At 54.7% G+C, this 21,571-nt stretch overlaps 1 protein-coding gene across 2 annotated transcripts in view; it reads right to left on the bottom strand.

The window, feature by feature from the left end:
• Window positions 1–7,401: 7,401 nt before the first annotated feature.
• Window positions 7,402–21,571, bottom strand: part of SSR1 (signal sequence receptor subunit 1) — a 32,304-nt gene continuing 18,134 nt past the window's right edge. For both annotated transcript variants that reach the window (XM_055407182.2, XM_055407181.2), the window contains one exon: window positions 7,402–7,876. In XM_055407182.2, the coding sequence (XP_055263157.1) occupies window positions 7,852–7,876 (25 nt within the window). In that variant the 3' untranslated portion in view covers window positions 7,402–7,851. The remainder of the gene's footprint in view (window positions 7,877–21,571) is intronic.

Below are 21,571 nucleotides of genomic sequence, written 5' to 3'. Positions count from 1 at the left end.
CTCAGCTGGTAAAGAATCCACCACGATGCGGGAGACCAGGGTACGATATCTGGGTTGGGAAGATCCCCTGGAGAAGGGAAAGGCTACCCACTCCAGTATTCTGACTTAGAGAATTCCATGGACTGTATAGGCCATGGGGTCTCAGAGATTAGACTATCCCAGGCTCCTGCCCACCAGCTGCCCCTCCAGGAACCTCAAGGCATTGTTCAGGCTGCAGTAAATCTCAGATCTAGGAAACGCCCCAGGACCTTCCTTCAAGCACCCCACCTGACCTCTTCTCCAGCCAGTGGGGCTACTCACCCACCTGTATCAGCACAGGGGCCCCACGGGACCCTGGGGCCAGGCCACACTCAGGAAGAGAAGCTCCAAGAAGCTGCGACCCAACCTGGGCCCCGAGTTCAGGGAACAGGTGCCTCCACCCAACGTGCCGTCCTGAGATTTGTGTTGTTTACATGCCTCGAAACAACCATTGTGAAGCCCATGGATTAAGAAGTTGTTTCAACTTTCAAATCTCACTGTTTAAGAAATGCATTTCTTAAGGCTAAAGCTGCCATAGATAGTAGTTTTTTTCTGATGGATTTGGGCAAAGTAAACTGAAAATCTTCTGGAAAGGGTTCATTATTCTAGATGCCATTAAATGCTGTGCCTCACCGGACTGACCAAATGTCTTGGGCAGATGCCCCCCAACCTCTATTCAGCTCAGTTCAGTCACTCAGTCGTGTCCGACTCTTTGCAACCCCATGGACTACAGCACACCAGGCCTCCCTGTCCATCACCAACTCCCAGAGTTCACCCAAACTCATGTCCATTGAGTCGGTGATGCCATCCAGCCATCTCATCCCCTGTCGTCCCCTTCTCCTTCTGCCTTCAGTCTTTCCCAGCATCAGGATCTTTTCAAATGAGTCAGTTCTTCGCATCAGGTGGCCAAAGTATTGGAGTTTCAGCTTCAGCATCAGCCTTCCAATGAATATTCAGGACTCATTTCCTTTAGGATGGACTGGTTGGATCTTCTTGTAGTCCAAGGGACTCTCACAAGTCTTCTCCAACACCACAGTTCAAAAGCATCCATTCTTCAGCACTCAGCTTTGTTTATAGTCCAACTCTCACATCCATACATGACCCCTGGAAAAACCACAGTTTTGACTAGACACACCTTTGTTGGCAAAGTAATGTCTCTGCTTTTTAATAAGCTGTCTCGGTTGGTCATAGCTTTTCTTCAACCTCAAGCCCCAGTTTCTTTCTCGTGGGGTCTGCACAGTCGTAGCGGCTGGGGGCTGGCTTCACGGTCAGGACCAGGTGCCAGGCCTGCCGTGTCCTCCACGGCCCTGGCCAGCCCAGGCCACGGTGACAACTGGGCTCTGCCCTGGACGGCCTGTGCCCCATGGCTGTGCACTGTCCCCTGGGTCCCGTGGGCCTCGGGGCTATACCAGCCAGCAGAACACTGGCCTGCATCCTTCTAGAACCTTCCAGCTGATTCCCAGCTGTTTTTCCTCCCCGCTCATCAGCACCAAGGCCCAGTGCCCCCACCCCAGCTCCCCCCAACCTCCCACCCAAGTTAAGCGCTGACTCTCCAGTTTGGATCCTGCCGAGGAAGGTGGGGCTGAAAAGTGCCCACGTTGTGACCCTGAGCAAAGGGTCAGGGGACCCTCCAGCCTCAGAGGAGAGGCGGGCAGTGAGGTGGGGCCCGGTGGGCGGGACCGAGGGGTGAACACGGAAGGGGAAAGGCCTCCTCATTTTGATTGACACTGAACCGCACCAGGCCAGTTTTTCCTGTTATTTATTTATTTATTTTTTTCCTGTTCAGGGCTCAGTCCCCAACCCCCACGCTGCTCCTTCTCCGGGGGACCCAGAAGTGACTCAAAAGTCGCTCAGAGGAGGACTGGGGCGGGGGCGGCTGTCACCAGGAGGAGGGGAGTTTGCAGGCGTCCCGTTGGGGATGTCTCCAGCTCAGGGGACAGTGAGCGCTGCGGCTGCGTTTGAGTCCGGGGGAGCTGAAGCCCTGGGGCTGAATTATTAAGACTCTTTTTTTTTTTTCTTTAAACAATAGCTTCAGGTTCACAGCAAAAGTGAGAGGACGGCGCTGCGATTTTATCCCCGCCCGCCCCCAGCGCAGGAGGGGCCTCTGGTGCAGCCGCTGCCGCTGCGCGGGCCTGTCAGCCGGACCGCGGTTCACACGAGGGCTCCCTCTCTGCCGGCCGAGGCTGCAGATGCCCGCGCATCCAGCAGCGCACCTCCCCGCGGCATCCAGGGCTGCCTGGTCGTCGCCCCCACTGCAGTGTGTGTGTGCGAGTGTGAGTGTGTGCAAGTGTTTAACTGGAGGAGCAAGAAAAGCGTGGAGACTGGCTTCTTGGAGGCGAGTTTCGCAAGGATTCCACACTGATCTCAAAGGGGCTGGGAGCCGGGATGAGCATCACCTGGAGGGGCGGGCCGGGAGGCACGTGTTGGGCTCGGTGACCACCGGCGGCGCCCGCGAGGTGAGGGGGTAAGGCCGGGACTGCGAGGATTAGCGTTGAGGGTCCGGAGCGCGGCCCTGGTGTCAGGTGGGGTCAAGGAAGGCGGTTGCTGGAGCAGAGCTGGTTCTGGAAACATCCCGCTGCGGAGTGCAGGACGGAGCGGAGCCGGAGGCCTGTGGAGGAAAGGGCTGAAGTCCTGAAGACGTCCCGGCCCAGGTGAGGAGATGGGGAGGGGTCCCGGGTGCAGAGAGGCGTGGGGCGGGGGCCTCTCACCAGGGCGGCCGGGGGCAGCCAGGAGCTGGCCGCTGGGCCTGGAGGCCGTGGGTCCTCTTGCTCGAGGAGCCCGTGACGGCAAGGGACAGGACCCGGCGCGGGCCAGCTCCTGCGGCAGGCGGCTCTGAGCGTCCAGGCCCCAGCATGGTTTCAGGGTCGCCTTCTCCGGCTCTGCTCCCCGGCTCACCCCCCAGCTGCTCCTTCTCCCGGGACTCAGGAGTGACTGCGAAGGCCGCTCAGAGGAGGACGGGCGGGGGTGGCTGTCCCAGGAGGAGGGGCGTTTGCGGGCGTCCCGGTGGGGATGTCTCCAGCTCAGGGGACAGTGAGCGCTGCGGCCGCGTTTGTGTCCTGGCGGAAGGGAGCTCCGGGGGTGAATGATCACTGAGGCCGGGGATGGGGACCGAGATAGAAAAGAGAGGCGGGTCCGAGCAGCTTTTCAGGGCTCCCCTCGGGCAGAGAACCCACATGCCCTCTGTCTGCACAGCCACAGGAAGCCCTCGCTACCCCCGTGTGTGTGTTGCAGGCAGGGCTCACGGTCAGCCAGCTCTCAATGGCAAACACCTGTCTTCTCCCCGCCGTGCCCACGGTCAGTTGGGCGCACACAGCCCAGGGGCTTCCCCAGGTTCTCCCTGCCCAACACCCCCAGCACTTGCTTGGTTCTTATCATGTGTGTGTGTGCCATTTGCTCAGTCATGTCTGACTCTTTGTGACCGCATGGACTGTAGCCCGCCAGGCTCCTCTGTCCGTGGGATTCTCCAGGCAAGAACACTGGAGTGGGTTGCCATTTCCTCCTCCAGGGGACGTTCCCGACCCAGGGGTCGGACCGAGTGTCCCGCATGGCAGGCAGGTTCTCTACCACTCTTGTTGTTCAGTCTCTAAGTCGTGTCTGACTCTCAGCGACCTAATGGACAGCAGCATACCAGGCTTCCCTGTCCTTCACCGTCTCCCGGAGTTTGCTCAAACTCCTGTCCATTGAGTCAGTGGTGCCATCCAACCATCTCATCCACTGTCGCCCCCTTCTCCTCCTGCCCTCGGTCTTCCCCAGCGTCAGCTGAACCACCTTCCGATCATTTAGTGGAATATATTTGGCCTCCCTTGCCCCACATATTTTTTTTTTTTTAGCTGAGCTGTGTCTCCTGGGCTGGAGGACACAGGGGGCAGCCACTCGGTGCTGTGTTCCCTCCAGAACCTAACCCAGAGCCCACAGGTTGCAGCCGCTCAGCGTGTGTTTTCGCAGGTGGAGGCCAAGCCCCGGGGGTGACCCTGCAGGCTGTGTGGTCCAGGCGGTGGCTGCCGACGCCCAGGCCAGGTGGACGTGTGCATTGTTGGTGAATGGCTCCACCCACGCTCGGGGTGAGGGGGCCCGGGTTTTTGGCTCTGCCCTTCCCAGGTGCTGCCCTTGGCTGCAGACAGGGCTTCATTACAGTCACCTGGGGACTGCTCAGGTCTGCTCAGGTCTGGTGAGGGGAAAGGGAAGGGAGAGAGTGCTTCCAGATTTATTCTAAGTGAAAGCAAAAGTCGCTCAGTCGTGTCCGACTCTTTGCGACCCCATGGACTAAACAGTCCATGGAGTTCTCCAGGCCAGAATACTGGAGTGGGTAGCCTTTCCCTTCTCCAGGGAATCTTTCCAACCCAGGGATCGAACTCAGGCCTCCCACATTGCAGGTGGATTCTTTAGCAGCTGAGCCACCAGGGAAGTCCGTTGAGGGCCCCAGGCGGTTACACGGTCTCTGGGGTGGGGCTGGGCACGTGCTGAAGGTGTGAGCACTTCCTGGAGCTCCCTGCCATGCCGAAGGCTGGGCCCGCCCCGCTGCAGATACCCTGTGGGTGACACGGGGCCGGGCAGCCTGGGGTTCACCTCCCACCCTTACCGTCGCCTGAGATTCTGCGCCTCTGGACTTGGCATCTTTAATCTCCGAAGTGTGTGTAGAATGCCTGTCTCCCAGAACAGCAGGTGGGTGTGGAGTTTCAGATACATAGAAGCCGCTTCAAACAACAGTCCCCGGGTCCCCCGGAGAACTGAAGCCTTGACCGAGGTAGACCTTCAGCTTCAGTTCCAGGGATGTTCAGGGACAGGGAGGCCCTTTCAGAGGCGCCTGGGACAATGTTAATCGTCGTCACATGGAGCTGGGATAGAAAAGCCTGCTTTATTTCCGATTATAGTCTCCCTGACACGACCGAGCTAAGTGCTTTTACATATTATGTAAAACCATCATCTATTAATTTCAGAATATTTTTTAAAGTAGGTTTAGAATTCCAAAGTAGTGTGGTTTCTGTATTTATTTTGCCTGTGCTGGGTCTTCGCTGCTGCGCGTGGACTTTCTCTAGATGCGGTGATTGGGGAACACCCTCTAGATGGGGATGCACGGGCTTCACGCTGCCGTGGAGCAGGGGCTCTAGAGCCAGTGGGCTTCAGTACTTGTGGCCCACAGACTTAGTTGCTGTGAGGCACGTGGGATCTTCCCGGACCAGGGACTGAACTCAGGTCCCCTGCACTGGCAGACAGATTCTTAACTACTGTGCCACCAGGGAAGCGTCTTTAAAAATAACAAAAGACAAATGTACTTATTTGGCTGCACTGGGTCTTAGATGCAGCATGTGGGATCCATCTCCCTGACCAGGGATTGAACCCAGGTTCCCCGTGTTGGGAGTGCGGCGTCTCAACCACTGGACCACCAGGGGAGTCCCCAGAATCTGTTGTTTTCTGGAAGGCAGTGGGGACCCTGAGTCAGTGAGGCGGCATCGCAGTTGGAGATGTTGCTGTCATGTCTGTCCCTCTTGGCAGCAACCCCGGCAGTGGTCCCCACCTGGGCTCCTTGACAGTCCACAAGGTACCGCCCATGGGAGGCAGGAAATTTGGATGCTCGGCACGTGTGTGAGGAGTGTTGGCTGATGACGGGACTGGGTCGCTAACTTGTCCCAGGGTTGCTGGGTCACACTGAGAAGCTGCTGGGTCACACACTGTCACTGGGAAGTTCTGGGCCGCAGTTCAATTTTGTGTTGATATGAGAGATAGAGGCTCAGCAAGAAGCCACTGAGAATCCTAAAAATGTCCACAGTTTGGAGGCTGCACGTGTTACATGTTTATCTAAAGATAAAATGAACTGGACAAGAGGGATGGAAGGGCAGCTTAAACTTGAGAGACAGCACTTAGATGATCAAAGCGCTTCTCCATGCGCATGTTCAAGAATATAGCAAAGGAAACACCGCCTGTTGTGGACTGAACTATGGGAGCCCCCCATTTATATGTTCAATTATGCCCTCAGCTGTACCCCTGGCACCTCAGGTGTGGCTGTATATAGGGGCAGGGTCTTTAAAAAAGGTGATTAAGTTAAAAGGAGCCTGGGACTTCCCTGATAGCTCAGGTAGTAAAGAATCTGCCTGCAATCCAGGAGACCCTGGTTCGATTCCTGGGTCGGGAATTCAGCCACTCAGTATTCCAGTGGCTCAGATGATAAAGAAACCACCTGCAATGAGGGAGACCTGGGTTCGATCCCTGGGTAGAGAAGACCCCCTGGCGGAGGGCATGGCAACCCACTCCAGTATTCTGGCCTGGAGAATTCCAAGGACAGCAGAGCCTGGCAGGCTACAGTCCATGGGGTCGCAGAGAGTTGGACACGACTGAACGATACAGCACAGCACAGGGCGGCCCTGATCCAATCTGACTGGTCTTTTACAAGAAAAGGAAATCGGGCCCCAGACACCAGGAATGCGTGTGCACAGACCACGTGAGGATTCTGGGAGAAGACGCCCCCGGGGAGGAGGGCGGCCTCAGGAGGAACCCGCCCGCCCGCGGATGCCTGGACCTCAGGCCTCCAGCCGCTAGGCCGGGACCCATGGGCAGTGTGGCCCAGGCGCCCGCCTCCATATCCCAGAGTTCTGGGCATTTCTTGATTGTGTGAGGCCTCCCACTTCTGGCCCTGGAATCCAGGATGGGCGTAGAGAGAAGGAAGGTGTGCCTGGTCAGATCTGAGTGCCCGTCGCGACCGTCCCACTGCCATCAGGCGCTGGAAGCGTGTCAGCAAAGCGAACACCCAGGATCCCGGGGAGCGGGCAGCAGCCCCTGGGGGAGGCCCCCGTTGGCCAGGGAATGACCGACACCCCACGGCCTCACCACCGCCTCCCCTCAGTGAATCTCAAACTTTGAATCCACTTGTAGAAGTTGTTTGAAAATGCAGATTCCTGGTCCGGCTCCCTGAGACTCTGCTGTTGGCCTGGGGGACCTTCCAGCTGATTCCACATGTGGGGTTCACGGGCCATGCCTGAGATGCCCTTGCCCGCACCAACGTGTCTGCATGCGTCTGCGTCCTCCGCTGGCCGGACCTGCTCCATTGCCGCCTCTGCTGCTCCTGCTCCGTCCCCTCCGGTCCGCGGTGTCCCCTGTCGTCCCCTCCGTCCGTGGTGTCCCCTGTCCGTCTCCTCCATCCCCTCCCATCCATGGTGTCCCCTGTCCCTCTCCTCCATCCCCTCCCGTCCGTGGTGTCCCCTGTCCCTCTCCTCCATCCCCTCCCGTCCGTGGTGTCCCCTGTCCCTCTCCTCTGTCCCCTCCCGTCCGTGGTGTCCCGTCCCTCTCCTGCCGCAGCAGCGCGGTTTTGGCCCGGCTGGTGCGGAGACGAGGACGGTCCTCAGCCCCGGGCCTGGCCCTCAGTGAAAGAGGCAGACATGTTGATAGCCTTTCAGTTCAATTTATTTCCACCCAGTTCGATCCAGTGTGGTTCAGGTCAGTCACATCAGCATGATCAGAGCGCGTGGCGCGGCCGCTTACCCGGCAGCCCCGCTCCCACGGCACTGGGGCGCCCGAGCCCCCTGCGCCGCTGCAGGGCCGCCAGGCGCGCTGAGGGGCCCGCGGCCGCGCGTCGGCCCCGGGCTCAGTCCCCGCGCCGGGTGCGGGAGAGGAGCGCCGGGCGGGGGTCCCGGGTCCCGAGTCCTCACCGTCGGGACCGAGGCCCGTCCTCGGGGCGCAGGGGAGCCGGGCACCCAGGCCCCTCCCAGCCCGGCCGCCGGCCAGCGCCGCGCCCGCGAGGTTCCAGCGACGGACGGGCTCGCGTCCGAGTCTCAGTGCGAAACGGCGCGGCCGGCCGGGCCGGGGCTCCGGGAGCGGGTCTTCCTGCAGCGGCCTCGGGCCTCAGTGCGTCTCCCGCCGCCTGCGCCTGGAACGACAGAGGGGACGGTCAGCCCGGCCCGAGGGCTCCTCTTTGGGCTCCAGTCTCAGGACCGGAGACCCGGAGAAACCCCTTCCCTCCCACCCCGCCTCCCACAGGGAATCAAATGGAGACATCCTGGGTCCGGGTTCAGCTTCTGGAATTAGTCTACTCTGTGGATCCCGGAAGGAACCTTTACTGGGACTGAGGCTTCCGTGCTCTCAGTAGAAATAAGGCAAAAAAGAACCCTGCAAGCGTAGCCATGCTCCGTGTATAAAGCAAAGCCGCGCAGGCGCGTCTGGACGATGCAGAGGGTTTGCTTTGGGACGGAACCAGCTCCGGTACAGCCTCACTCATCCCTTCACTCACTAAGCAAGTATTGATCAAGCCCCTGCTCTGCTGGAGGCCCGGCCCCCAGAGCCTGCGGTGGGCCAGCAGCCTGGGTCCCATCGGGTCTGTGCCCAGGCCTTGATGGGGGCTGGCCCCCGACCTGAGCCTGGGTGCCCGGGGCCGGAGTCCTGACAAAGCCTCCTTTGAGGAGGAGACCAACACATCCTACCACCCCACCGCTGCCACGCAGACCGTGTCCACATCAGGACGCGCTGGGGCCTCTGGGCCAGTTGGGGCCCAGGGCCTGTGTGGCTCTAGACCCGAGTCCAGACACAGGACGAGGCTCAACTGGGACACGCGGAGCCTCCAGCCTGCACTCCCTCAAAGCGCCAGTGTCCCCCGAAGGCCCAGGAAGCATCCAGATGTTGTCCCCCCCCAAAGGCCCAGGAAGCATCCAGATCCAGTGTCCCCCCCACCCCAGAGGCCCAGGAAGTGTCCAGATCCAGTGTCCCCACCAGAGGCCCAGGAAGCGTCCAGACCCAAGGGGACTGGACCCACGATGAGTGGATGGACCGCGGGAACCTGGACTTGCCCCTCAAGCAGGCAGACAAGCCGGCACGGGAGGTGCCTGGCCAGGTGGCAACCACGACTTGGTCACCTAGAGTGTGTGCTCCCCGCAGATACACACTGGTGCTCTCAGGGCGGGAGGTCTGAGCGGTCAGGGGAGGCTGTGTGTGGATCCCACATGTCCATTCTGCAGGACGTTAGCAATTAGTGATATGGGTGAAGATGGGAGGTTTAGGGAATTACTTTGCAAAATTTCTCAACTCTTAGCTCTAAGCTCTCAATGATGTCAAAATTGAAGGCTGCTCCCAGGCTGGGTGCTGGACCAGCGGGGGTGGGCAAGGCCTGGGCGGGCAGGGCGGGCCAGGTGGGAGCAGGGCCAGTGAGGGCTCAGGTTCGAGGGTTGCGGCAGTCGACAGGAGAGCTCTGGGTCTGGGTCCTGCAGGCCATGGGGGGTCAGGCCGTCTCCTCCTGGGGGTCCTGGCGGCAGCTCGTGGCGGGGGCGGGGGGTGGGCCAGTGGTGGCATCGCAGGCATGGCCACAATGTGGGTGCCGTTTGTCCCCTGCTCACTGACCTTGGGGAGCCCACCCACTTGGGACGAGGGTCCAGGGGTCAGAGGACGGCTGGGTTTTGGGACCCTTTGGAGGTGACGTGGACGGGGACCATCCGAAGGAGCTTCCTGCGGAGGGGACAGCGCCGCTGAGACAGGACATCCTGAAGGAGGGGGTGGCTCGCGGAGCAGCGGGGTGACCTTTGGGACATCAGGGCTCTGGTGAGCTGGTCTCATGCCCCCAGGTCAGGCAGAGAGAGCCAGGGCCGAGGCCGAGCAGCAGGGGCTCCTGGAGTCAGACTGCTGTGTCAGCGCCCCACCCCAACACTCATTAGCTGGGTGACCCCGGAGAACCGGCTCCATGGATCCGCACCCCTCAGCTCTAACCTCTGCCATCGGAGTCTCCTCGGACAGGGCTGGGGCCCCAGCAGTCAACACGGAAATGCTGAGAGGAGCCCTGGGGGCAGAGGAAGCCCGCCTGGGGTCAGTTACACCCCGCCACCTCCTCCTCCAGGCTCTGCCCCCCCCCATCCCCCCCACCCCCCGTGCAGGCCGAGCCCACCGATTCGGTGCCAGAGCCAGCCTACCACTCATGGCTGGAGGGCTTCCCGGGGGGTGGGCGGGGCGGCCTCGCTCACTGCGGTGCGGTCAGCAGGACCATCGGGTGGGACCCAGACTCTCCTGGGGAAGGTGCGGCAGTGGGAGCACTGGTGCTGCTCATTAGAATGCGGATTCCTGGGCCCTGGCCTGCAGTGCGACTCCGCAGCCCTGGGGATGGCACCCTGAGCAAACCCCCCTGCAGCCACCACCACCCCCATCTTTCGGGCAGTGAAGTTGGCCAACGCTGCCTAAGACAAGAACTTGTTGTTGAAGTGATGCATTTTTGGAGGGAGAACTAATGGCAGCTGTTTTAATCCTTTATCTCCATCACTTTGGACCCTTTAATATTAGTCAGTAAAATATGTAAAGATTTAAGTGAGCAGACAAATTCCCATTATCTTAGTAAAGGCTTCCCAGGTGGTTCAGTGGTAAAGAATCCATCTGCAAATGCAGAAGCAAGAGATGCAAGTTCCATCCCTGGGTCGGGAAGATCCCCTGGAGGAGGAAATGGCAGCCCACCCCAGTATTCTTGCCTGGAGAACCCTGTGGACAGAGGAGCATGGCGGGCTACAGTCCATGGGGTTGCAAAGAGTTGGACACGACTGAGCAGGCACACAGGCAGGCAATGATAAAGGCACTATTTCCTTTGGGAAGAAATTAGATGGAGGTGGTTATAATTACTTTGTTTCTGAGCCTGGGTAAAAGATGATTTCTGACAAAGGCAGGGGAGAGATCTTCACATACACAAAAAGGACTGCTATAAGGGAGAGAAGGCGGGTTCTTTCCTAAGATGGTCTGCAGAGCAGGACTAGGATACAGACCACAGGGAACTGGGTTTGGGTTCGAGTAAGGAGTGTCTACTAGCTGAGCTGTCCAAAGATGGGGTGGGCCACCTGGCCAGGTGGGCAGAAAGCTGGCCTGATGACTCTCCAGGCTCTAATAGTATATGAGGCTCTTCTTTTAAGTACAGGAGGGGAAAAAAATCACACCTTTTAAACAGAATCTCACAATTCTAAGGGAAAATAAGTTGCTGATGATGGTTTTCAGTTGACTGACAGGTAAATGTTGCTTATGCAATGAGGAAAAGACACCTTCCTAGTAGTGAAAATGAGGTTATACCCTTGGCCAGCACTGGAATCAGCTTCTTTGTATGTGCAAAATCTTTTAAAAAATTCAACACTCGGCGTGTAGCGAGGGCTTTACAAACTCTCACTGAACATTAATAACTAATAATTGTAGTTAAGATGATCCCCATTTTAGGGAAGAAATAGGGTTGAGACCCATTAAGTGACTTGCATAAGATTATTCAGCTACTAAGTGGGTGAGTCTTGAGTCAAACAAGGGCTGTTGACCATCATACTCTTGTCACAGTCCTTGGTGAGTTCATCAGAAGTTAACACGCATGTGTGGACGTGATGGAGGAACAGCAGTGGGCAGTGGCTTTGTCCTGGGAGACCAGACGCCTCCGGAGACCACATACCACGTCTGGTCAGGTCCCCAGGTGACCATGTCCTTCCGCTGACATGATCACTCAACTCAATCCAAATAACCTCACTGATGGCTCAGGACAAGGAGTCTGCAGTCTCGGGGGGTGGGGGGGGTGGGCGTGGAGCACAGGATGCCCAGGCGGTGGGCTGTACTGGGTGGAGTCGGTGGTTTGCTTTTGCTGCTGTTCAGTCCCTAAGTCGTGTCTGACTCTTTTCCAGCCTCATGGACTGTAACCCACCAGGTTCCTCTGTCCACGGGATTTCCCAGGCAGGAATACTGGAGCGGGTTGCCATGCCCTCCTCCGGGGGATATTCCCAACCCAGGGATCGGACCCACGTCTCCTGGACTGGCAGGCAGGTTACCGCTGAGTCACCAGGGAGGCTTTAGGGGCGGGCAATCCCTGAGTGAACTCCGGGAGTTGGAGATTGACAGGGAGGCCTGGCGTGCTGTGATTCATGGGGTCGCAAAGAGTCGGAAACGACTGAGCGACTGAACTGAATCCCCGAGTCTTGCAGGGAATGCCCCGGGCAGCCTGGGAATGAACCTGGAGGCTGTACCACCCGTGAGCAGCAGGGGGCAGCAGAACCGCCCGGCGCAGCCGCCCTCCCAGGGGCCTGGGGGCAACTCTGGCTTCAAAGTGCTTCCCTTTCTGGCAGAGGAGGCACACTGCTGCTGATGAAACCAAGAAGACCGATGCAGGCAAGGAATTCCTCCCTTTTTAAAAAGGCTTCATGACACAGCCGGTCTCCTGACCTCAAACACCACTTGAAGGGGGCTTGGGCTGCTGTGTGAGTACAGCTTGTCAGCTCTGATGGCTTCACGGTCTCAACCTGACATACTTTGCTAAGCTTAGATTATACATTTAACCAAAACAAACAAAAGTGTTTAAGGTTTACAGTCCACTCACGCTTTGGGACGGGCCCCGGTTTTGATGCCCTCACTGGCCCCCTTCCGATCTGGAGCTGACCTCCGGGATTTCCCGGGAGCCGCTCGCCGGTGCTCTCCCCATTTCAGGGGCTGGGTGTTTGTGTGGAGCTGTAGCCCCGTCTCCCCTAGCACCCTCATCCCACAGCTGTCCGTCCGTCCATCCCCGTGAGGCTGGATGGCCCAGGCGGACGCACAGATGCGCCAGGATGAGGGCCGGTGTGAACCCAGGGCCAGCAGGGCAACCTGTTTTCTCCTGGGTTTTCGGGGACTGGGGGCTGGGAGACAAGCACTTCTGTGAAGCCTCTGGACAGACGTGCTTGTGTCCGTCTCAGCTTTTTAAAAAACTTATCTGTGGCCGTGCTGGGTCTCTGCTGCCGCCGCAGGCTTTCTCCGGTTGCAGCAAGTGGAGCTCCAGAGCATAGGCTCAGCGGGTGCGGCTCACGGGACTGAATTCTCCGTGGAGCGTGGGATCTTCCCGGACCAGGGACTGAACTCATATCCCCTGCATTGACAGGTGGATTCTTACCCACTGGGCCACCAGGTAAGTCCCCCAGTCTCAACTCTGCCACTTCGTAGTTGGCCAATTTTTAGTATGCTGTTTAACTGGTACACTCCCTTTCCTCATCTGCAAGATGGGGGTGTTCCTACTCCCTGTAGGGCTGCGATATTAATTCCTATTTATAAACACCTATCATAGGCCAGGTACCATTTTCAAGATTCAGTGACGTGGTTAAGTCATTCACGAAGCTTACAATTCCAAAGGGGGTGGCGGGCGGTGGAAGGACCAGGCAGCTTCAGACCCAACTGGGGACAAGGGCGACCCAGAGGGGGGCTGTGAGGCGGTGCGGGGGTGGGGGGGGTGCCTCGGACTCGGCGAGCTGTCAGGGAAGGGAGGGTCCGGACAGGGCACCCCCGGCACGGTGGCGAGCCCTGGGCAGAGGCGGTCACTGCCAGTGCCACGGGGGAGCAGGGCATGGGGGGAGCAGGTGAGGACCACATCGCCTGTGGGTACCGGCCGCCTCCCTGTCCCCTGGCTGGTCTGCTACCAGGCACTGGAGGGTCTGGCACAGCTCCTGGCACGTGCCCAGACGGCCATGCAGGTGGTTTATTAACAGCTGAGAAGCAGGCCTGGGTTCCTTCCAAGGAAAGATGCTTTTATGGATTTTCTACCCATCTACCTTAATTTTCTCTGCATGTGTAAAAACGACAAAAACATCTAAGTTTTAAATGGGCCAACTTTCTTTATGGGCTACAGCAAAGCTGCCCGCAGCCACTGGAACTTTTACACTCATCATAGGAGGCTCACATAAATTTAACACATATATTTATTTTTTTCCATTATAAAATATAAGCACATTACAAACACTTTGAAAAGGAAAAAATCACCACCACCCTACCACAGAAACTGCTTTCGCCATTTTGCATATTTCTTTTCAGGCTTTGGAATAACCTGACATTTATTTAATACTGAGTATTTCAAGCGCTGTAGAGGAGAAATTAAAATGCTGGTTCTTCAGTTCAGTTCAGTCGCTCAGTCGTGTCCAACTCTTTGCGACCCCATGAATCACAGCACGCCAGGCCTCCCTGTCCATCACCAACTCCCGGAGTTCACTCAAACTCTTGTCCATCCAGTCGGTGATGCCATCTAGCCATCTCATTCTCTGTCGTCCCCATCTCCTCCTGCCCCCAATCCCTCCCAGCATCAGAGTCTTTTTCCAGTGAGTCAACTCGTCGCATGAGGTGGCCAAAGTATTGGAGTTTCAGCTTTAGCATCAGTCCTTCCAATGAACACCCAGGATTGGTCTCTTTTAGAATGGACTGGTTGGATCTCCTTGCAGTCCAAGGGACTCTCAAGAGTCTTCTCCAGCACCACAGTTCAAAAGCATCAATTCTTCAGCGATCAGCTTTCTTCACAGTCCAACTCTCACATCCATACATGACCGCTGGAAAAACCATAGCCTTGACTAGATGGACCTGGGTTGGCAAAGTAACGTCTCTGTTTTTTAATATGCTATCTAGGTTGGTCATAACTTTCCTTCCAAGGAGTAAGCGTCTTTTAATTTCATGGCTGCAATCGGCATCTGCAGTGATTTTGGAGCCCAAAAAATAAAGTCTGACACTGTTTCCACTGTTTCCCCATGAAGTGATGGGACCAGATGCCATGATCTTTGTTTTCTGAATGTTGAACTTCAAGCCAACTTCTTCACTCTCCTCTTTCACTTTCAAGAGGCTTTTTAGTTCCTCTTCACTTTCTGCCATAAGGGTGGTGTCATCTGCATATCTGAGGTTATTGATATTTCTCCCAGCAATCTTGATTCCAGCTTGTGCTTCTTCCAGCCCAGCGTTCCTCATGATGTACTCTGCATATAAGTTAAATAAGCAGGGTGACAATATACAACCTTGACGTACTCCTTTTCCTATTTGGAACCAGTCTGTTGTTCCATGTCCAGTTCTAACTGTTGCTTCCTGACCTGCATACAGGTTTCTCAAGAGGCAGGTCAGGTGGTCTGGGGTTCCCATCTCTTTCAGAATTTTCCACAGTTTATTGTGATCCACACAGTCAAAGGCTTTGGCAGAGACAATGAAGCAGAAATAGATGTTTTTCTGGAACCCTCTTGCTTTCTCCATGATCCAGCGGATGTTGGCAATTTGACCTCTGGTGCCTCTGCCTTTTCTAAAACCTGCTTGAACATCTGGAAGTTCACGGTTCACATATTGCTGAAGCCTGGCTTGGAGAATTTTGAGCATGACTTTACTAGTGTGTGAAATGAGTGCAATTGTGCGGTAGTTTGAGCATTCTTTGGCATTGCCCTTCTTTGGGATTGGAATGAAGACTGACCTTTTCCAGTCCTGTGGCCATTGCTGAGTTTTCCAAATTTGCTGGCATATTGAGTGCAGCACTTTCACAGCATCATCTTTCAGGATTTGAAATAGCTCAACTGGGATTCCATCACCTCCACTAGCTTTGTTCGTAGTGATGCTCTCTAAGGCCCACTTGACTTCACATTCCAAGATGTCTGGCTCCAGGTGAGTGATCATGCCATCGTGATTATCTTGGTCGTGAAGATCTTTTTTGTACAGTTTTTCTGTGTATTCTTGCCCCCTCTTCTTAATATCTTCTGCTTCTGTTAGGTCCATACCATTTATGTCCTTTATCGAGCCCATCTTTGCATGAAATGTTCCCTTGATATCCCTAATTTTCTTGAAGAGATCTCTTGTTTTTCCTATTCTGTTGTTTTCCTCTATTTCTTTGCATTGATCGCTGAGGAAGGCTTTCTTATCTCTCCTTGCCATTCTTTGGAACTCTGCACTGGTTCTTACTGCCCTAATATTTTTAATTCATTTCCTTTTAGCAGACAAGACTGAAAATATTACATAGTTCAGTTCAGTTCAGTTCAGTTCAGTCGCTCAGTCGTGTCCGACTCTCCGCGACCCCATGAATCACAGCACGCCAGGCCTCCCTGTCCATCACCAACTCCCGGAGTTCACTCAAACTCATGTCCACAGAGTCCGTGATGCCATCCAGCCATCTCATTCTCCGTCGTCCCCTTCTCCTCCCGCCCCCAACCTTTCCCAGCATCAGAGTCTTTTCCAGTGAGTCAACTCGTCGCATGAGGTGGCCAAAGTATTGCAGTTTCAGCTTTAGCATCAGTCCCTCCAATGAACATCCAGGATTGATCTCCTCCAGAATGGACTGGTTGGATCTCCTTGCAGTATAAGGGACTCTCAAGAGTCTTCTCCAACACCACACTTCAAAAGCATTGATTGTTCGGCGGTCAGCCTTCATCACAGTCCAACTCTCACATCCATACATAACCACGGGAAAAACCATTGCCTTGACTAGACGGACCTTGGTTGGCAAAGTAATGTCTCTGCTTTTTAATATACTATCAAGGTTGGTCATAACTTTCCTTCCAAGGAGCAAGCGTCTTTTAATTTCATGGCTGCAATCAGCATCTGTAGTGATTTTGGAGCCCAAAAAAATAAAGTCTGACACTGTTTCCACTGTTTTTCCATCTATTTCCCATGAAGTGATGGGACCAGATGCCATGATCTTTGTTTCCTGAATGTTGAGCTTCAAGCCAACCTTTTCACTCTCCTCTTTCACTTTCATCAAGAGGCTTTTGAGTTCCTCTTCACTTTCTGCCATAAGGGTAGTGTCATCTGCATATCTGAGGTTATTGATATTTCTCCCGGCAATCTTGATTCCAGCTTGTGCTTCTTCCAGCCCAGTGTTTCTCATGATGTACTCTGCATATAAGTTAAATAAGCAAGGTGACAATATACAACCTTGACGTACACCTTTTCCTATTTGGAACCAGTCTGTTGTTCCATGTCCAGTTCTAACAGTTGCTTCCTGACCTGCATACAGGTTTCTCAAGAGGCAGGTCAGGTGGTCTGGGATTCCCATCTCTTTCAGAATGTTCCACAGATTATTGTGATCCACACAGTCAAAGGCTTTGGCATAGTCAATAAAGCAGAAATAGATGTTTTTCTGAAACTCTCTTGCTTTCTCCATGATCCAGCGGATATTGGCAATTTGATCTCTGGTGCCTCTGCCTTTTCTAAAACCTGCTTGAACATCTGGGAGTTCACGGTTTATATACTGCTGAAGCCTGGCTTGGAGAATTTTGAGCATGACTTTACTAGCGTGTGAGATGAGTGCAATTGTGCGGTAGTTTGAGCATTCTTTGGCATTGCCTTTCTTTGGGATTGGAATGAAGACTGACCTCTTCCAGTCCTGTGGCCACTGCTGAGTTTTCCAAATCTGCTGGCATATTGAGTGCAGCACTTTCACAGCATCATCTTTCAAGACTTGAAATAGCTCAACTGGAATTCCATCACCTCCACTAGCTTTGTTCGTAGTGATGCTTTCTAAGGCCCACTTGACTTCACATTCCAAGATGTCTGGCTCTAGGTCAGTGATCACGTTATCGTGACTATCTTGGTCGTGAAGATCTTTTTTGTACAGTTCTTCTGTGTATTCCTGCCACCTCTTTTTAATATCTTCTGCTTCTGTTAGGTCCATACCATTTCTGTCCTTTATCGAGCCCATCTTTGCATGAAATGTTCCCTTGGAATCTCTAATTTTCTTGAAGAGCTCTCTTGTTTTTCCTATTCTGTTGTTTTCCTCTATTTCTTTGCATTGATCACTGAGGAAGGCTTTCTTATCTCTCCTTGCTATTCTTTGGAACTCTGCATTCAGATGCTTATATCTTTCCTTTTCTCCTTTGCTTTTCGCCTCTCTTCTTTTCACAGCTATTTGTAAGGCCTCCTCAGACAGCCATTTCGCTCTTTTGCATTTCTTTTCCATGGGGATGGTCTTGGTCCCTGTCTCCTGTACAATGTCACGAACCTCCATCCAGAGTTCATCAGGCACTCTATCAATCAGATCTAGTCCCTTAAATCTATTTCTCACTTCCACTGTATAATCATAAGGAATTTGATTTAGGTCATATCTGAATGGTCTAGTGGTTTTCCCTACTTTCTTCAATTGAAGTCTGAACTTCGCAATAAGGAGTTCATGATCTGAGCCACAGTCAGCTCCTGGTCTTGTTTTCGCTAACTGTATACAGCTTCTCCATCTTTGGTTGCAAAGAATATAATCAATCTGATTTCGGTGTTGACCATCTGGTGATGTCCATGTGTAGAGTCTTCTCTTGTGTTGTTGGAAGAGGGTGTTTGCTATGACCAGTGCATTCTCTTGACAAAACTCTATTAGCCTTTGCCCTGCTTCATTCCGTGCTCCAAGGCCAAATTTGCCAGTTACTCCAGGTGTTTCTTGACTTCCTACTTTTGCATTCCAGTTCCCTAGAATGAAAAGGACATCTTTTTTGGGTGTTAGTTTTAAAAGGTCTTGTAGGTCTTCATAGAACCGATTAACTTCGGCTTCTTCAGCATTACTCGTTGGGGCATAGGCCTGGATTACTGTAATATTGAATGGTTTGCCTTGGAAACGAACAGAAATCATCCTGTCATTTTTAAGATTGCATCCAAGTACTGCATTTCGGATTCTTTTGTTGACCATGATGGCTACTCCATTTCTTCTAAGGGATTCCTGCCCACAGTAGTAGATATAATGGTCGTCTGAGTTAAATTCACCCATTCCAGTCCATTTTAATTCACTGATTCCTAGAATGTCAACGTTCACTCTTGCCATCTCCTGTTTGACCACTTCCAATTTGCCTTGATTCATGGACCTAACATTCCAGGTTCCTATGCAATACTGCTCTTTACAGCACCGGACCTTGCTTCTATCACTGGTCACATCCATTACATAGTTACAAAGACTAAATCCCCTACATATGCACAGCTTCTAATCCAAGGTTACTTTTTCTATGAAGAATACCATTAATTCAACAAAATCCTGAAGGAAATTTTAGGTACTGACTCAGTGATAGTGAGTCAGTACTGACTCTGGTGACTTGGTGAACCCAGAGATGTATCTTGGCTTGCTTAAAAACATTTAATCAGTCAGGGTAAGCAGTCTCTAATCTGGGAACCAAAACTTAATACACAAACACGTGTATGTGTGTGTGGCTGGGGAGGCGTCTTCTGGCCTTAACTTGAAAAGTCACGCAGCACATGTAAAGTTCATCTTCAATCTCAAGTAAGACTTCGTAACTTGAAATGTCTAAGTTTTATAAGCTGAACATATGTGAAGCTTTTTCCAAATTCCGGAGGGAGGTGAAGGTCAGGATCCTAGTTTTCCTCTGCTCATTATTTTAGATGCACTTTGTGCTTCTCAAAGATCCTGAAGACCCAGCAGCAAAACTCACTGGCACTTTATGAATCATTTTGTATTGCGTGAAAATCCTTTCACAATCAGCTTGAATTAGGGATATGCAAATAATAAAAGGATGTGTTTTGACAGCCTATAAGACCAGTGCAGGGGGCAGACTGGACTAAGGGAAATAACCAAGGAAAAAATGGTGTTCTTGGGTTTACCAAGCTGCGAAAACTTCGATTTCCAGATGCTCAAGGAGCAGGAGCTAGCTCAAACATTTCATTAACTAGTCAGTTCTGAAAGGTGGTCGGGTAACATTCTCAGACACAGTCACCGATAAAATGCACACTGCAGAAGAACACTGTCATAAACAGCCTGACTACCATCCAGGACTGCTGGAATTAAAACTATGAACACCCAAGTCCTTCTGCACTGAAGTAGGAAACGGAAAAAGAAGCATTCTGAACCAGAGACATTCCGCCTGCACTGAATGGACTCGGATTTCTTTAAAAGCCCTTAAATCCTTCCAATTTTGAAATGGAGAGAACTGAGATTTAATTTAATTCATGTGTGTTGTGTGCTGAGTCGTGTCTGACTCTCTGTGACCCCATGGCCCACCAGGCTCCTCTGTCCCTGGGATTCTCCAGATGGAGCGGGTTGCCATGCCTTCCTCCAGGGGATCTTCTCGACTCAGGGATGGAACTGCGTCTCTTGTGTCTGCTGTCCTGGCAGGCGGATTCATTAACACGGCATTGCCAGGCAAGCCCAATTTAATTCACAGCAGAGGTAGAATTAGTAAGAATGCATTAAATACTTTAAAGGCAAATCACTGACCTTGGGCCTGAGATCTGACGCTGAATAAACCCGAGTCATGTTACTGAAGAAGGACAAGACAGATCGGGAGATTGATGGAGGGGTATGGCCTGAGGCAAAACATTTCCATGAAGGTGAGTCACAGGCATTTAGAACGGCAGGGGACCTGAGGGCCAGGGGGCTGCTGAGACCCCGGGAGAGGTCTCTGAGGCGGGAGCCAGCGAAGAAGGGGACCTGGAGCCAGAACCAGCTGACGTGAGCTGAGGCCGGGAGAGTCTCCGTGCAGGGCGCCCTGGGGGGCGGCCACGTCCACCCAGCAGGCCGCTGGCTCGGCCACAGCTCACCCGGCTACCCCGGGCACCCCGTCCGGGCAGGCCCCCAGCCCTCCGGCCGGGGCGCAGGGAGGGAAGGCCGCGGCCTCGCCAGGTCGCACCTCCGCTGGGGGGCCGCAGCCAGTGCCGGGGAGGGGCGCGCTCTCAGGTCACCACAGCGGGAGCCCAGCCACGTGGTGGCTCCGTGGACAGTGGGTGCGGCCGCCTGGCCCCGAGGACGGCCCGCCAGCGGCGAGGGGCGCGGTCGCTGGCAGCGTGTCCCGGAGTCACAGCCGGCGTCCAGGGCACCCTGACTCCCGGCCACGGGAGCACCGACGGGCCCGCTCACCCTGCCTCGAGGAGGCCCTCGGAGCTGGGGAAGCCGTCCCGACACACGGCTGAGGCGGGCGCCTGGGACCGCAGGGCCTTCTGAGGGCACTTTCAGAAGCGTTTGCGGGCGGCGATGGCACTTGGGGCGCTCTGCTCAGCAGGGCGCGCCGGTGCGGACCACCCGGCCAAGCGGCAGCGCGCCCGGGGAGGCCCTTCACGGTTACGAGTCCACTGAAGGCGGGCCCGCTCTCATTAAGAATACCGTTCAACTGCTCTCCCCCGAGACCTGAGCCGCCAGGCCACCCCGGAGCCCCGCCACTGCTCAGCCTCGTGTCCCCACCACGCGGCAGCACCGGGTCACCTGCCGGGAGGTCTCAGCACAAGCCTGGGGATCCGGGGAACAGGCTCCCCAAGCCGGAGTCCAGGGCCCCCTGCCAAGAGGAGGGTCATGGGATTTGAACCTAAGCAGACCCAAGGGGTCCTAAACTAGCCTTTAAACGAGAAAAAAAAACCCTGAACGTAGTATGGACACAGGCCTGCGTCTGTCTAGGAAACCCGCTGGACCTCGAGAGGCGCGCTGCCGTCTCACGGTCACCGCCGGCTCTGTCCCAACCCCCCGGCTGGCCCACCACAGCGACCCCACCCCTCCGAGCCACCTAGCGGAAGTGCCAACCGGCTTATCCGCAGGACGACGTCTGACCACAGCCCTCTCTGGAAGACGGCCAGGGAACAGCTGCCCCCGTTTCCTTGTCTTCTTTAAACCCCCGTTAGGTTTCCACACGACTGTGAACCAGAAGCTGGGGACAGCTGGCCAAGACACAGAGCTCACAGCCCAGCGGCCGGGCAGACACCCCCACGAGGTGACCGTCACAGACACCTGCCTGAGGAACAGCAGAGGGCCTGGTCAAGCCGTCTTTCTCTGGGATCTATGAACCGGAAGGCTCGCTTGTATGAGATTCTAAGGGATGTTCGGTTTTCCTGGGAACCCCATCTGCACGGGACACACACCCGTCTCCCTGCACCCCACCCTGGGCAGTGAGCACGGGCATCTTCACTCTTGCCT

This window comes from Moschus berezovskii, chromosome 23, assembly GCF_049115385.1.
Source record: "Moschus berezovskii isolate FMDL1 chromosome 23, NW_MosBer_1.0, whole genome shotgun sequence".
NCBI classification, from domain to species: Eukaryota; Metazoa; Chordata; class Mammalia; order Artiodactyla; family Moschidae; genus Moschus; species Moschus berezovskii.
Note: the sequence above shows the minus strand (reverse complement) of the source record. Positions and strands in the feature narration are given on the sequence as shown.